Raw genomic sequence first — 16,490 nt, forward strand, 5'->3', positions numbered from 1 at the left:
AGAGAAAATGAATACAAATGTGGGCACATTTGTGCAAGAACAGTTTGAGATGCTAAATCTTAGAATGGATCAAGTCTGGCCAGGGCAGATAAGGACAACAAAGAGGGACTTCTTTAGTTAAGCTGGGAAAAAATAGGAATAGAAAAAAGATGAGGTCTTCCTTTGGGGTGGATGCGATGATAACCCCCTCACTGCTCTTGATGAAGTCAAGTCACTCAGCCCAGGTGAACTATGTCTTAGGGTTCCAAAGAGCAGGGGTACTGATACTGCCATACTGTTGTCAGTGATATCTGGAAGCTCACAGAAAAAGGGAAATATACCATAAAATTGGAGGAGGAGAGGTATGTAAGCTTTCCAGAAAGAGAGTAACAGAGGGTTTGCTAGTTAGAGGTCAATGGCTTTAACTTCAATTCCTGGATTGTCCTATGCAGGCAATGTATCAATTAGTCAATATTTAGTAATCACCTACTATGTGCGGAAGCTAGGTGGCACAGTGGATAGAGCACTAGGCCTGGAATCAGGAGAATTTGAATTCAAATTTGATTCATATTAGCTGTATGACTCTGGGAAAGTCATTTAACCATGCTTCCTTGCTAAAAAAATAGAAAAAGGAAAAAAAGACCAAAGCACTGGGAACAGGAAGAGACTGGAATCACTGGATTGTAGGGTATCAAATGTGTGAAGACTAGAAAGAGAGGAAAGGGCTAGGTTGTGAATGACAGTGGGATGTGGTCCCAGCAACGAGATTCTCAAGAATGGAGAGTTGGGGGATAAAAGGGAGAAATCAGGTTGGCTCATGGGAAAGAAATCTAACAAGTTTTCTGTTTTGGCTAGACAGCCCTTTCCAAGGTTCATGCCTTGGGCATGGGTCAGCAAGAAGCACTGGATTTTCATTTGAGCAAATAAATCATCTAACTCTGATTCCAAGGCAGGACGCATCTCTACTAAATTAAATTAAATCATCCTCTGCTGTGGTTTTGCTGGAATCTGAGCTCTCACTTGGAAGCCCTCTGGGGATGGGATAAAGGATCCCTCCTCTCTGCCTCTTGTGACTTCCTTCTTTTCCATTAAGAGTGATGATCAAACAGGCGGCTAATGGTGAAACCATAAGAAGATAATGTCAGATATCTCAATTTAACCGAATTAATGAAAGGCGATCTGATTCAGTACAATTTAATTCAATTCCATTCATGCTATGCTCACTCTGGGTGAAATAAAATACTGGTCTGCTCTCCTGGAACTTATGCTTTAATGAATGGAAGGGCAAGACCCTCCCTCCCAAAAGGTGTGATATACAGAGGAAAGAGTTACATAAGGGATAATACAATGTTATGAGAAATTCAAGGATGGTAAGATTGAGTAGGGGCAGAGGGTGGGGTCTGGGAAGGTTTCAGCAGAAGCAGCCTGAATTGGACCCTATAGGATGGGAGGGACCTTAACACTCCAAGAGATGAGTGGGACAAAGCCTTCAGTGACAAAGGATGACAAGACAAGAATGGGGGATCAAGAGTATGGTTCTGCCACAGAATGTATGAAAGGGTATGAGTCTGATCCTCCCAAATACCCTGAGAAAAGGGTGCTATTACTATCCTCATTTTACAGTTGAGGAAACTGAGGCAGGAGATCAAGTGACTTGCTCAGGATCATACACAGCATTTTGATGTTCATGGGACAATTTGTGACAAGCTGAGATGTGATAGACATTGGTTCAGAGGCTTGTTGTCTATCTACTACTGTCTCCACACTCAAAAGCCCTACTTTAAACCTACTTTGTGGATTAAGTCTTCATAGACTCTCCTATTTCAAAATGATCTTTCTCTTTTTGGAGCTCCCCTAGTTCTTATGACTGGACAACTTAAAAATGATGATGATGATGATGATAGCCAGCATTTATATAGTACCTACTGTGCTGAGAATTCTACAATCCTTATGTAATTTGATCCTCACAACAACTGAGAGAAGGTGCTGTGATTATTTTCATTTTACAAAAGAGGAAATTGAGGCAGACAGAGTCAGTGACTCATCCAAGTTTCATAGCTGGTAAAGGTCTGAAATTGGATTCGAACTCAGGTCTTGCTGACTTCAGGTCTGGGTTTCTATCTATAGTGCCACTGAGTTGATTACTATAAAATCATGGAAGGCCTTGTGTCATTCTCCAATTGCTTCATGTCAATAAGCTCTCTGAGGACTGGGGTTGTGTGGTTTGTATCCACATAGTAATAGAGGTGAACACAGGGATATGCAGAAATGAGGATTCTCTAACCAGAAGGGAGCTCAGAGGGCAGAAGAGTGATCAAGTACCTGATACTGTGTCTTTTCTATAACATCTCTAGCAAGTACTCTTCAGAAAGGAGGAGACGCCATCCCCTATCCCATCCCAAGGCAGCCCATTACATTTTGGAGTATGAAGTTTCTCTTGACTTCAGGCCTAAATCTATTTTTTTTTGTAATTTCTCCCCTAGTCTGGGGTTCAAGAAGGACGAGTCTCTTCTCTTTTCCATGGGATAGCTCTTCAAATACTTGAGCATGGCTATCAGATGCCCTTTGAGTCTCCTCTTCTCCTGGCTAAACATCCCCATTTCTTTCAACCACTTCTTCACAATGAAATCAGGACTTCATATAGACACTCTCCTCTGGACACCCTCCAGCTTACTGATGTTCTCTCTGAAATGTGGAAGACAAATCTTCATAAAGGATATATTAAGAATAGAGGGTGACAGGAATAGTCCTGAGTATATATGAAATGTTCACTAAATTATATTTAAATGAGTAGATCATAGAGTATATAGGGCCATTCCTCATCTATCACTATTGACATAGAGCTCCATTTATCTGTAAGTATATAATAAGAGGCTTTTAACTGGCTTGCTAAAATTCAGATAAATTATGTGCATAGCAACCAGTTTATTAATTATTAAAAATGAAATTTACAGTGGTTGATATGACTTATTCTTAGTGAACCCATGCTAACTTCTAATGATCACTCTTTTCTTCTCTAAGAATTCATAAACCAAATGGCTTCATTGGTCAGTATAAAATAATTCCTGGGGTTGCCAGGCTAATGGTATCATAGTTCTTAAAATATTATTTCTCCCTTAAGATACTCAAACCTAAAACCATTATAGAATTAGAAAATTTTTTACAAACATCTAGTCTAAAACCCATCCAATTGAGGAATTCCTATCTACAAGATGTTTGACAAATGATCATCTGACCTTGGATTAAAGGTCTTCAGGGATGTCAGAACTCATTGTTAACCAAGATAGTCCATTCCACTTTTGGGATAGTCTCCTTCTTTTCTTTTGGTCTTAATGGAACTTTTCACTGGTTTTTACCTCTATAAGATAGGGCCATACAAAGCAATATCCTAAGAATTGCTCACATATGGCATAAGTCATGTAACTAGCTATTTAACTAAACGAACAAATCAAATTTCTTAAAAAGTAAATGATTCTGTTTTGGTATAGGCTCCTCCCAAAGAAGTAAGTCACTTTTGCAAATAAATTCTAAGATACATTTTAAATTTTGAATTAAAGTCTGCCATCCATAATTTTAGGAGATATACTTCTCTCTCCCTGGGGAAAGGTAATACTTTTTTTTGATATATTACTGCATATACATAAATTTTTTAAAAAGTGAGTAAAAGGAAGGGTAGGGCAGCTTTGGGATCAGGAAGACATTCTGAGATTAAATATTGGTTTAATCAAAGAGACACCACTCAGAACTTTGAGCAATTCTCTTAAAACTTTAAATCAGATGAATTGTTGGTTTGTGTTGATGGAGGGAATTTACATGTTGGGAGCTCCCCAGCCTGATGAAATCATAGCTTTAAATAAAAATAAAAAACCACCAGAGAAATCTTGATTTTTTTCCCCTGTGTTCATCTTTAACCCTAAAATTCAGTTACTGGAAGAAATAAAACTTGACAAATACATCTGAATTCAAAACAAATACATAAGCAGAGTAATGAGGAATTTGTAAATAGGAATGCTATTTATGCAGTCCTGTTGAATCTGTAGGTTTAAAGGCAAAGATATCTGAATGTTTGAAATGGCCTTATGAATGTTGGAGAGTTACTAGAGGAAGACAGGTAATGGGCCTGGAGGCAGGAAGACCTGAGTTCAAATTTAACTTCAGATATTAGCTTTGTGACCCCATGAAAGTCACTTAATTTCTGTCTACCTCAGTTTCCTGTTCTGTAAAGCACCTTGCCACCAAGGTTGTTGTGAAGAGCAAATGAGATATCTCTAAAATGCTTAGCACAGTGGCTGGTATATGGTAGGCGCTTAATAAATGATTATTCTCTTTCCTAGAGGTATTAGGTTGGCAGATAGACACAGGCAATAGGAATAATGAAAATCATATTCACTTCTCTCCTGTCCTTTGTGATGCTGTGTGTTAGATACCTAACAAAGATTAAAAAATAAAAAACAGAAACCCACAAAATACAATCCTTGTCCTCTGGAAGTACACATTCTGCTAGGTGTGGGTATGGATGATGGTGGGAAGAGTATCAGAGGTAGAGTCAGAGAACTTGGATTCCAATCCTGACTTTGAAACGTATTGCATATTGTGTGACCATAGACAAATACCCTTTACCATCCTGGGCCTCAGTTTCCTCATCTGCAAAATGAGGGAGGTGGATCAGAATGGCCTCTGAGGTCCCATCCAGCTTCAAATCCATGAGTCTATGTACAAAAATGAACAAATAGTAAGCAAAGTCAAAGTCTTTCCAGCTGGAAGGAAGTGGGGAGCAGGAAAGATACCAGAGTCAGTTCTTGCAGGAAGCATGGGATTCCAAAGATGGAAAAGATGACCCTTTGGGGATGCAGCATGGTCTGTGGAAAGTAAGGACGGTAGGAACAAAGGGGACTTCAGAAGGAGAAAAATATCCTTACCTCATCGGTGATCTGGCCTCCAAAGGTCACCCATGTTCCTGCAAGGGAGACAAACATACATGTTAGAGTTTCTGAACTGGCAAATTGTTGGGACAGTGTCTGGGGACTCCCTTTTGATCTAAGTTCTTTTAGGATAGACTAGGGCTGTCTCTCTTTGCTCTAAGCATGGACAGTCCAATGTTCAAAGATCATCCTTGCTCATGTACACGTGAAGTTTTGGTGCCAGCTGGGTTCTCAGATCTCTTATAAACCCAGACTTGGAGGAGATAAGAAACAATGATTCATCAAATACTCAAAAGATTGAATTTTCAATGGAATTTGGCTGTAATGTGTTAAAACACAAGAGGAAACTAGGCTATCTTTCCAAATATCAAGAAGAGCCATTCTGAGGTTCATATTATGCTATTGGACAGGGTTGGGGGTGGTCATGGAAGAAAGGGGACAGGATTTAAAGAGGCCCCAGAGGCCTTCAACTTGTAACGGAAGGAGAATCAACAACCCCCTCCCCCTCCCCAATCCCACAATATCCTTTTATGAAGGTGATCACCTAGCCTGTTTTAGAAGACTTTTAGGAAGCATCATCCCTTTAGTTCTAGATTGTGTGTGTGTGTGTGTGTGTGTGTGTGTGTGTGTGTGTGTGTGTGTGTGTGTGATGGGAAGGTGTTATGATAGGGAATGTCTAGGCAGTGAGAACATCAGAGAAAAGGGTCTGAGATGCAAGAAAGAGAAGACTATTTTTTATTTGACCAAATTTTGTTATTTGGAGGAAGGAGAATATTTTTGCTTAGGAAACAGAGATAAGAGGGTCTTCTGGCCTTCAGGAGGGAAGGGAGGGCTCTTTGGATGATGGCCAGATTTTCTCCGCTGAGTCCCAGATGCAAACAGCAGAAGCTATCTCCCTGCTTGGCTCTGAAGGGCTCTGCTGTCATGGCAACTGAGGAGCCTGAAGCTTGGCTGCCTTGACTTCCTAGGTGGCCAGGGAGTCATGCTGCCTCTTTGGGCAGAAAAGGTCCCCTCCCTTGGCCAGACATCATTGGACACAGCACTAAGCTGGGATCCAGGGAGAGGCAACTTACCGAGACCCAGGCAGGAGACACGCAATCCAGACTTGCCTAGATTCCTGCAAAATAAACATCTTATCTTAGTCCTTGTCAAGGGAGAACTCGGGCATCATTCCACTTATTGTTACGAATGCAGGACAATGTCGACAATAATGGACGACAGGTGCAAGCTCTGAGAGGGCAATGGATAGTCAATGGGAAAACTATTGTCAAAAATAAAGCCAGTTTCCTGTGGGGGGGGTGACTAAGCTCTGAGGACCTTAAAATATTGTAGTAACATGGACTATTATTATTACTCTAATTTACCTAGTCTACTTAATAGATTCATCCAATGAGAGACCTAGAGTTGGAGAGGCCAGGAAAGCTAACTCCCCCCCCGCCACATTTTACAGATGAGGCAACTCAAGTGTAGGGGATGATTTTTTTTTAGATTATTGGACCAAAGATCCAGAGCTGGATCTTTATAGGTGACATAATTCAGGTTTAGAAAGACAAGTGACTTGTCTAAGGTCACACAGCAACTAAAAGGCCAGGTTGGCATCTGAAACCAGGGACTATGACTTCAAGTTCATCACTCCTCCAATGCCCCATCCTTTATTGATGTTGATGATGATGGTGATGAATATATGAAGATGATGAAGATGAAGATGATGATAATGATGACAAGCTGGAGCTTGGCCTTTATATGCTGACAACCTCTGCCTATTACTGTTACAGTGAAATGTCTTCAAGACTAGCTTAGCTTTAGCCATTGAGAACTTCTCTAGACCTTTGACTATGGTTTCATTCCTTTTCTCAACTTCCCCCCTTGAGGTGGGGAGAGGCGGTGACTAAACCTATTTTATAGATGGGAAAACCAAGGCCCAGAGAAAGGAAGCAACTTAAGGAGGTGGCAGCTGAGTCAAGTTCTCCCTCACTGTGTCTCATTCTTGTTCTGTGAGGGCCGTGCCGCCCCCTGATTAGTTGGTCATTCCTGTTCCCAGATGGAGGAGGCTGACTCTGAGGGTGGCAGAAGTAATTTGTGCTGTGGGCACATCCATCCATCTGTGCACTAGGCTGAAGTCATAGGCCTGGGGTGTAATTTGCAGCCAGGGCCTTGATGGTGGGGTGGGCTGGAGAGCCTCAGACATCTCCTTCAACCTTCAAGTTGGAAGTAGGAAAAAGCTAGTGTTAATGAGGCAGAACAGGAGTGAGGAACAGCTGCTGTCGGCTGCCCTGGGCTTTATTGGGGGCTCTCTGGGTCTCCACGTTTCTGAAGCTCAGCGGCCTGGGCGCACCCCAAATGAAACAGAACCAACCCACATATTCTGCTGCACTTGGATCTGGGGGAGTTATTAATAGCCTTCAGGAGGCACCCTAATAATAATAATAATAACTAACAATTGTATAGTGCTTAGCATTGTGTAAGCCCTTAATAGTTATTATCTCATTTGATTCACAACAACCTTGAGAGGGAGGTGCTCTTTGTATCCCCAGGTCACAGAAGAGGAAACTGAGGCAGACAGAGGGTAAGTCATTGCCCAAGGTAACAGAACCAGTAAGTGTCTGTGGCTGGGTTTGAACTCAAGTCGTTCTCCCTCCAGGTGCTGCACTTTACTCCCTGGCTGCCCCAGATCTCTTTCTTGAGAACCATGTTCCCTTACCCCTCTCAAGGTACCAGGCAACAGGAAGAAGCTGGACCAGGCCTGGATCACCACCCACATGGTTCTTTTTTTGTGCCTTTTGTACTTGTCTATAGCACCAATACTACTACCAGTCTAGGGTGGGCTGAAGACACCAATGAAGCCCAGTGAGAACACATGGATGTAGATTTGGAACTTGTGGGTTTGACTACCGATTTAGCTTGTATGATCTTGACTTCTCTGGGTTTCATGGCTGAATCCAAATCTCATTTTCTGCAGATTGCCTTACTCTATTCTACCCTGACCGGTCACTGTCCCCTCTGGGTTTACCTTTCTTCCACTTCCACTGCATGAGATGTCCCAAGAGTCCCAGTGCAGTTTCTAGTTTTAAAATACCCGGACTTAGAAAAAAAATCATTTCAAAGTTAATTATTTAAATTTATTTTTTCAGTTTTGTGAATTTTAATGTACTTTTATTTTGAACAAGACAAAGCACCCTGTCTTGTAGTTTCTGGATAATATTTTGTCTGACATGTGGATCAGTAGACAATCAGTCAATAAACATTTAAGTGCCTCCTAAACACTGAGGCTACAAAAAGAGGCAAAAGACAGCCCCTGACCTCAAGGATCTTCCAGTCTAATGGAAGAGACAACAAATAGAAGACTATATACAAACAAGTTATAGATTCAAAAAGGGGAAGGCCCTAGAATTGAGAGGGTTTGGGAAGATTCTTTAGCTTGGCTACCTCAGTGACCTTAGCTATCTCTATTGGGCTTTTTTTTTTTTGTGGGGACAACCAAACCTTATTCTTTGGATGAACTAAAGGCTGGGATTATAATAGTATTCTCTGAATCCCTGAGCAACAGCCAATCAAAGTTTTCAAAGTCCAAAAACCAACTAGAGCAAAGAATCACACAAGATAGCAGTTATAATGAATTTTAATAAAAGGCCTTGTTGTCATTCAGTTGTTTCAGCTGTGTTCAATTCTCTGTGAACCCATTTTGGGGTTTTCTTGGCAAAGATGCTGGAGTGGTTTGCAATTTTCTTCTCCAGCTCATTTTTCCAGATGAGGAAACTGAGGCAAACAGGGTAAAGAGACTTGTCCAGGGTCACACAGCTGGTAAGTGTCTGAGGTCAGATTTGAACCCAGAAAGATAATTCTTCCTTAAGTCCAGTATTTTATCCACTGCACCACCTAATTCCCCAACAAGAAGCCTATTAAATGTTAAAAAAAAATTAAATAATTAGCTTTTCAGGTTCTGATCTTAGTTTGTATGTTTTTTTCTGAAGTTTGTAAAGTTTAAGACTTCTGGGACTGCCTGTACCAAGCTTGTACATACACAGTTATTTTTGCCTGTTGTATCCCCAGTTAGTGTGTGAGCTCCCGGAGGGCCGAGTCTGACAATCAATCGATCAATCAATCAACATTTATTAGGTACATTCTATGGCTCAGGCCCATGGTAAAGTGCTTCATAAATGGCTCTTTACTGATTGAATCATTATATGTCTCTGGACCTCCATTTTCCCATTTGTAAAATGGAGGCAGGCTTGATTAGAGGATCTCCAAGATCCTTTGGAGATTGAAGTCCTCTTGAATTTCTTTCTGCCCTCAGGTATCCCAGAATTTCCCCTAAATTCACCATGCATTTAAACCTTACAGATTGCCATGGGCTTGCTTCCTTTTTCTGGATCAAACCCTGGTTCTAGAAGGAAATGGGAATAGGATGGTCAGAAAACAAATGACCAGACCCTGACATTCCCCTCCTGTGAGGCCCTTGGACCTTCTGGGCCTTGGTTTCCACATTCCTTCCTGGCTCCCAGGGTAGTCATGAGAATATAAGAGGACAAATCATAAGAAAGCCTTTTGGAAAGTGTCCAACATGCTATAGACAAGTGAGGCATTAGAAAAGCTGTCTGGCTGCTTTCTCTCTGAATTCCCAATGGAAGACAATTTGTCTAATGGTTTTCTAATGACTTAGATGGGCAGGATTCTTCCTTAAACAAGATTGGGGCCTTAGCTGGTGCCTCTATTGGCAGAAGGTATTTTGTGTTCCTCAAAGGGCCAGGAAGTAGAAGAATACCGAGTCTGAGAGGAATTATCTTTAATAAGAAAAATGCCATCTGAAAAAAATTGGATAGGTTTTGAATAGGGAAGAGGGAACTGTAGGTCTATGATGGCTTTTTTATATATAACAAAATAATGCATGTCAATCTATCTGGCTCTGGCTAGTCTCAATAGGAACATTAATTATGATTTTTCTTGTTAATATGACTAGGAAAAAAAACATACCTGCCATAACCCCACACCTGGGCTGAAATATTCAGTGTTCCTTTTTGCTTGGCTTTGTCATTCATTGTCATAGTGAACTGGGACTGGACTTTGATCACTGAGGGAACCAGTGGAAGCCTCAATAAAGCATCTGCAGTCCTCAGTTGTGTGGTGGACAACTCTGAGGTCACAGATTCTGGGAGAGCTACTAAGTTCACAGGGGGGTGCCAACATGTCAAGGCCGGGGGAACCTCCCAGGTTATCTAGTGCCAAGAGAGGGCTCTGCCAAACCTCTGCCATACAGGGTCTCATTGTTCACATGAAGAAACAGATGTCCAGAGAACTTAAGGACAGGAGAGTTGAATGTAGACTCAGAGATGGAAACGACCTCAGAGTCCATCTAGTCCATACCCCCATCTGACTGATGAGGAAACTAAGACTTAGAAAAGCTAAGTGACTTATAGCATTATAGAACTAAAGTTCGAAGCAACCTCAGAAGCCAGCCAGTCCATTTTACAAATGAGGAAAATGGAAGCCAGAGGGTTACAATGACTTATTTGTCCAAGGTCACATACATCATAGATAGCAGAGCTAAAATTCAAACACTTGTATACTGACTTCAAATCCAAGACTCTCACCACTACATCATACTTAAAGAAATCCAGATAAACCATAATCCTTCCAGGATTACAGGCTCTTTGACTGCAATGATTGCTAGTTTCTTTCTCTATCTCTGTCATCCTTCTTCTTACCCCCTCTCCTCCTCAACTTGTGTTTCATGAGTATGCTGAAAGAGCTGGGAAGAGGGAGGAAACTCTCTCCATTGCTGTGGATTGGATAATTGGATATATGTGTGTGTGTGTGTGTGTGTGTGTGTGTGTGTGTGTATGTGTAAAATCCATCTATAACATAATCCATACATAATTATAACCCATCCATAGCATAACCCATCTATAACTATAACCCATCTATAACATAACCCACCCATAACTTTAACCCATCTATAAAATAGTGTATCCATAACTATAACCCATCTATAGCACGATCCATCTGTAACTATAACATATCTATACCATACCTCATCTATAACATAGCCTATCCATACCCCATCTCTGACTATAACCAATCTATAATTATAACTCCTAAGTGAGCTGCCTGGGTCACTGAGATGTAGGCGAATTGCCCATAGTCACAAAACCAGATCAGAGACAAGACCTGAACCCAGGCCTTCCTGATTCCATGGCTGGCTCTTTGTTCACCCTGCTACAGTGCCTCATGTCTTGCACCTGGAAGCAATATTTTTTACAGGTATACATGTGATATTGAGTTTAACCAAATGCATGTTTACTTAAAAGCATCACTGAGTTCATGGCAACTTCCCCATAACATACATTTTCTCAATTGATAGATACTAATAGAAGAACTATCCTTTGAGATTCTGCAAAGTTTTTCATTTCACACAGAGATCCTCATACTCAAAAAAGTTGGGGACTGATGTTTAAAGGTTTATTAGACAAGACAGATAATTTCTATGCAGTTTACTCAGAGGCAAATATTTGTGCTAGAGTCAGGATTAAAACAAAACATCTGTGATATTTTTTTTTTAAAAAGAGTAGATTACTATGTGATAGAAGGGGTCTTGGACTTGGCATCTGAAGACCTGAAAGGGTTTATATCTTGGCATTGTTCCTTATTATCTGTGTGAGGCTAGGCAAGTTTTTTTTTAAAATCAGTTTGATCCCCAGCACAAAAAGAAGATCTTTAAGGTCCCTTCCAGTTTTATACCATGGAAAATCAAAATTCTGGACTAAATAGCATCTGCAGCAAACCATGCTAAGTGTCTTAATCAGTGACCCACAAAAGATTTTATATTTATATATAGCTCTCTTTCTCACTCTCTCTCTATGCATAGAGAGCATGATATATATCTATATATATCATATATATCTATATATACATAAAATCTCACTTCTACTTACTTTAATCCTTTATAGTTACATGGTGCTTTTATAACCACTGACTTACTGAGTCTTATAACTGGTGGGCATCATTATCTCCAATAAAAATCTATTTTTTATCTATTCTGAACTTGACAAATACCAATAAACATGGATATCTGCATATACAAGAACAGAAATGGAGGATTGGAAATGAAATGGCAAACTTCTAAATATTTATGACTTGTTTTTTTAAAGTATTAATAAATTCATCACACTAGTTTCAAAGCTGTCCTCTTGCTTCTGTCCCTTTTTAACTTCATTCTGTTCTGTTCTGTTTCTGTTCTGTTATGCTCTGTGATTTCTTCTCCCCCCCCCTTCCCCAAAGAACATTATTTTACTGCATGAAGGGCCGACTTACAGTGGCTCACGGACAATCAGTAATTGTCCCTGCTTTTTCAGTGAATCCCATAAGGACCAATATAGGCTTCTGCTCAGAGCTACTCTTAAGGTGTCTGAACTTTCCTAGAAGGGAACTGTCTCATTCTGGCGAGTCTACGGAATGTTACCTCACAGTTTTCTAACACTGTCCTAGTTGTCTGGACTCCTTTCACCATCTTTGCATTTAAAAAAAAATATGCTTCAACAACCCTCTTTTCTTTCTTTTGTTTTGACTTCACTATCACTCTTCCCTAATTTCCTTCCAAATCCATTTCCCCCTCAAAGTTAAAACCATAAATCAACATTCTCCTCATTTTGAAGAAAGAGAAGCTATAAGAAGTTGACATCCTTGCTTGAGGTCACAGAGCAGGAGAATGGTAGAGCAGGACTCATCTTTGAACTAAAGTCCTTCCAGGCTTCTGTCCTTTCTATTATTTTTCAACTGACAGTCTCCTACAGTGACCATCCTTAGCAGTCTCAGGATGCAAGACTTTAAAGTTAATCGTGTCCTCAAATTTCCTTTCTGTTCTTATTTAGTAGCATAAGATGCAGCCAGCCCACCTTCGTGAGATGGGGTTCTCTCATTTAAATTGAACATAGGCAGGGACCTGAGATGTCTAGCTGCTACTCTGCCAGCCATCTGGAAGAATAACTGAACAAAAAACTGGGACATGGCCTGATCCCACAATTGCTCCACTCAAATTGTCCCTTTGCTGAAATGATTGTATTAGTCCTGCCATCAGCTGCCAGGAAGAAGGAGAAGGAACCAGAAGGACAGTTGTTCCCTAGGCTGAAACCTTAAAGGAAAGACTTCTTGCTGCAGGGGAAAATGTAGATCAACAAATTCTTGGGGTGATCTGGACAGGGCCAGCTGACACACGGCTGCCTCCAAACTTTCAAAGTGGGAAAGTTGAGTTTCCTGCCATTTTTCTCCCTAATTAAAGTTTGGCATAATGATAAAACAGCTGATCGAAAGTCTTGAAAAGCAAACAGCCTCGGTCTTCATTAATTCTGCCTCAGATCTTTCCAGCAGCATGGAAAAAATAGCTAATGAGGACTCATTAGAATAACCTTTGGCCGGAGAAATCACTGGTGCACATCGTGTAACCACTGAATATTTCACTACCGTTAAATATTTCACCTCCGACCTGTACAGCGGGGTTTGGTTCTTTGATATGTCAGAGATTCTTTTGATAAGGATACAATTTCTTAAACTTTGGCAGTGCTGGGTAGATCACAGATGGCTTGCTGTGAAACGACAAGGCAGTGTGGTTTTAATCATCCTAAAGAACTGATAAAATGGGCTGGGGGTGGGGCAGGAATCTGGAAAGCAGTGTACCAACCTTCCTGGGACCTGCTGGTATTGAGATGGAGCAGAATCATACAGAATGGAAAGGATAGCCTCTTACCTTTGGGAATTTGCATGCCTAGAGAGTTACTGCAGCTGCTGTTAAAATTTTGTTTCTAAATAAAGGTGATCTAAGGCTAATTGGAAGATTGTAGACTGGAGATATTTAGGTCTAACTGGCTCATTGTGTAGACTCATTAATCTTCAGCAACCATACCAGGTGTTGACAGAACAGACCAGGAGAGGCAGACATGAAGGGAATAGGCATCATTCTCTAGGCTCCAGGGGTAGGTGACTATAATAACTATTAGCAGAGCCAGTTTCTAATTTATCTTCTCTGGACCCCTAGGGAATCATGATCTCCTTGAAACCTACCCATCCCATAATGAACAAGCAGCCTTGATGATTCCTATTCCTCAAGCTCCGCTCCTTAGATGCATGCATCCCTTAGAGAGGTAGTAACATGAATAATAGTACCTCACTTTTGCCTACAACAAAGATTCTTAATTGGGGGGGGGTCCTTGAGTTTAGTTTTTAAAAATGTTTTGAAAAATGTATTTCAATAGAATTGATTTCTTTTGTAATCCTATGTGTTTTATTTTGCACATTTAAGAAGAATAATCTCAAAAAGGGCCCATGATATCAAAAATCTAAGGGTAAAGAGCTTTTCACACTTTTAAAGTTCTCTCTCATTGATAATCTTAGGGCTGGCCTAATTACTAGCAAATCTCCAAGATGATCAATCAATTGTAGTCCTTGTCTATTGACCACACACATTTTCTCCCAGGCTTCTTATAAGAAAGTGTTTCACTTTTGCCAGTCATTGGTAAATTTAACATTGATTAATTTTACATGCCAAGAATAAAAACTTTAATTAGGATTTTAAAGGTTTTTCTGTTAAATACTCCAATATGCTACTTAGCTATGGATCTTGAAAAAACAAACCTGTATTTTCCTTCAAGGTTGAGGCCATGAATTCCTATAATCTCTAGAGATTCTCAATCTTGTGAATAAATGAGGAAGGGGCTTTTTTGGCTAGAAAAAAGACTAACTATATTTTAAGATTCATCCTAAGTTATGCATATAAATCTAGAAGTGATTCTTTTTTAAAAAAGGGAAATGGATTTGGTTTGGAGGAGCCTAATTTAAAACCAATTGCATTAATCCCTCCATAAATTCTCTGGTTGACTGCAATTTTATATTATAGAAGATGGACCATCTTAGAGAAATAATTGCAACAACTCTTGGTTTCCTCTGATACTGTTAATGTTCAAATAACTAAAAAAAAAGCAAGAGTTTTGCCTGTTTCCCACATGGAAATAGTTTCCAAATGAGAGGGCAGGAACTGGCAACTCAAATTTCTGGCCTAAAAACGGATGTAGACCAGGAGAATACCTGCAGGGAAAGACTCCTCTCTCCATGGAGTGGATTCTTTTGAGATAACGATAGCATCTCACATTATTTTTGTAGCTGAATAAAGTATGTTCTTCCATGTAAGATTAGTGGTATGAATCCTGGACTTGGTCTTAGTCCAGATCAATGTGGGGAAACTTCCAATGTGAAAATTCCCTACATTGATGAAAACTGGTCATTATTCTGTAACTTATGGGTCTTGGAAGGGCTCCTGGGAGGTATTGAAATATGCCATAGGTATATGGCAAGGGCATATATGCCAACTTATGATAATACATCTGGTGTACATCAGAGACAAGACTTAAAGCCAGTTCTATCTACTAGGCCATGCTGCTTCTCTGTATAAATATTATTGTCTCCATCTTACAGAAGAGGAAATTGCTGCATTGAGAAATTAACTGAATTATTTGTGGCCCCCAGAGCTGAGACTTGAATCCAGGTCTATAGACTCCACATTGATGGCACCTGCAATACCATCCTGGCTCTCATAAATTACTGCCTTTGACTCAGAACTTACATGGGCATCAAGAAGCAGTGAAGCCCCAGGTCATGTTATCTTGAATCCATCCCCAAAGGGCTATATAAGCAAACCTTAACAATGTGTGCCATTAGCCATCAAGCAGAAATCAACTATTAGGTATCTGCTATGTCTGAAGATGGTTTCCTAACAAGAGCTGAACAACAAAGAAAAAGAAGAGAAATAATTTCCACTGTCTTCCTTTTGCCAGTTGTGGGGCTACAAAGTCATATGGGACCTGGTCCATTATCTCCAATTCACATTTCATTTAGGGGAGTGCTTGGGTGGCAGGCAAGGGGGCATAGAGAGGGGCTGTGAGAAATAAGACAGAAGTTCATAAAATATCCACTTGTGAAAAATCAAAGCCTTATTTGGCTGATATTTGTCTGTGCTAAAGTTTAAATTACTATAAACATGGAAACGCTCAAACCCAGGGAGACCAGAATGGTTTAACTCATCTGTTCAGGGATCTAAGATTCATTTCTTTTCATATTTCGTTGCGCAATGCACAAAAATGGAACTGATGTTACACTCAGTTAGTTGAAAAGACATCACATATGTCTACTGACCTTCCCCCTGTGCCAGATCTCTCCTACCGAGGGAATAGAACCCAATTGTCCTGATCTCCAGTGCCTGCTCACATAAGTTCAAAGAAAGAGGGAAAATTTAACAGGTGTCTTGAGAGTGGCTTCCTGTGACTACACAAGGACCTCATGATAAGGGTTAAAGAAAGGAAGAAGAAAGTCTCCAGGGATAGCCCTTCGGCTGCTGCAGGGAGAGTATACAGAACTCGTGGCCGACACTGGGGCTCATTTTTATTCCTCAACAAATTCACTAAGTCCTAAAAATAGCCCATCCTAGCTACACAACAGCATGAGCTGCCCAAGTCGGGAAAGAGCAAGGATTTGCAGATTTTAAACAATTTGACAAGAAATATAGATAGCTCACCACTCCCCAAAGGGCAACGTGGCTTCTCCTCATAC

General features: G+C 40.5%; 1 protein-coding gene across 7 annotated transcripts in view; it reads right to left on the minus strand.

Moving 5' to 3' along the window:
• The window catches only part of KCNAB2 (potassium voltage-gated channel subfamily A regulatory beta subunit 2), a 186,399-nt gene that overhangs the window by 40,120 nt on the left and 129,789 nt on the right, over nucleotides 1–16,490 (minus strand). For all 7 annotated transcript variants that reach the window (XM_074218628.1, XM_074218624.1, XM_074218627.1 and 4 more), the window contains 2 exons: nucleotides 5,975–6,018; nucleotides 4,899–4,936 (listed from right to left, as the gene is read on the minus strand). In XM_074218628.1, coding sequence (XP_074074729.1) covers nucleotides 4,899–4,936; nucleotides 5,975–6,018 — 82 coding nt within the window. The remainder of the gene's footprint in view (nucleotides 1–4,898; nucleotides 4,937–5,974; nucleotides 6,019–16,490) is intronic.

This window comes from Macrotis lagotis, chromosome 1 (assembly GCF_037893015.1).
Source record: "Macrotis lagotis isolate mMagLag1 chromosome 1, bilby.v1.9.chrom.fasta, whole genome shotgun sequence".
In the NCBI taxonomy this organism is placed as follows: domain Eukaryota; kingdom Metazoa; phylum Chordata; class Mammalia; order Peramelemorphia; family Peramelidae; genus Macrotis; species Macrotis lagotis.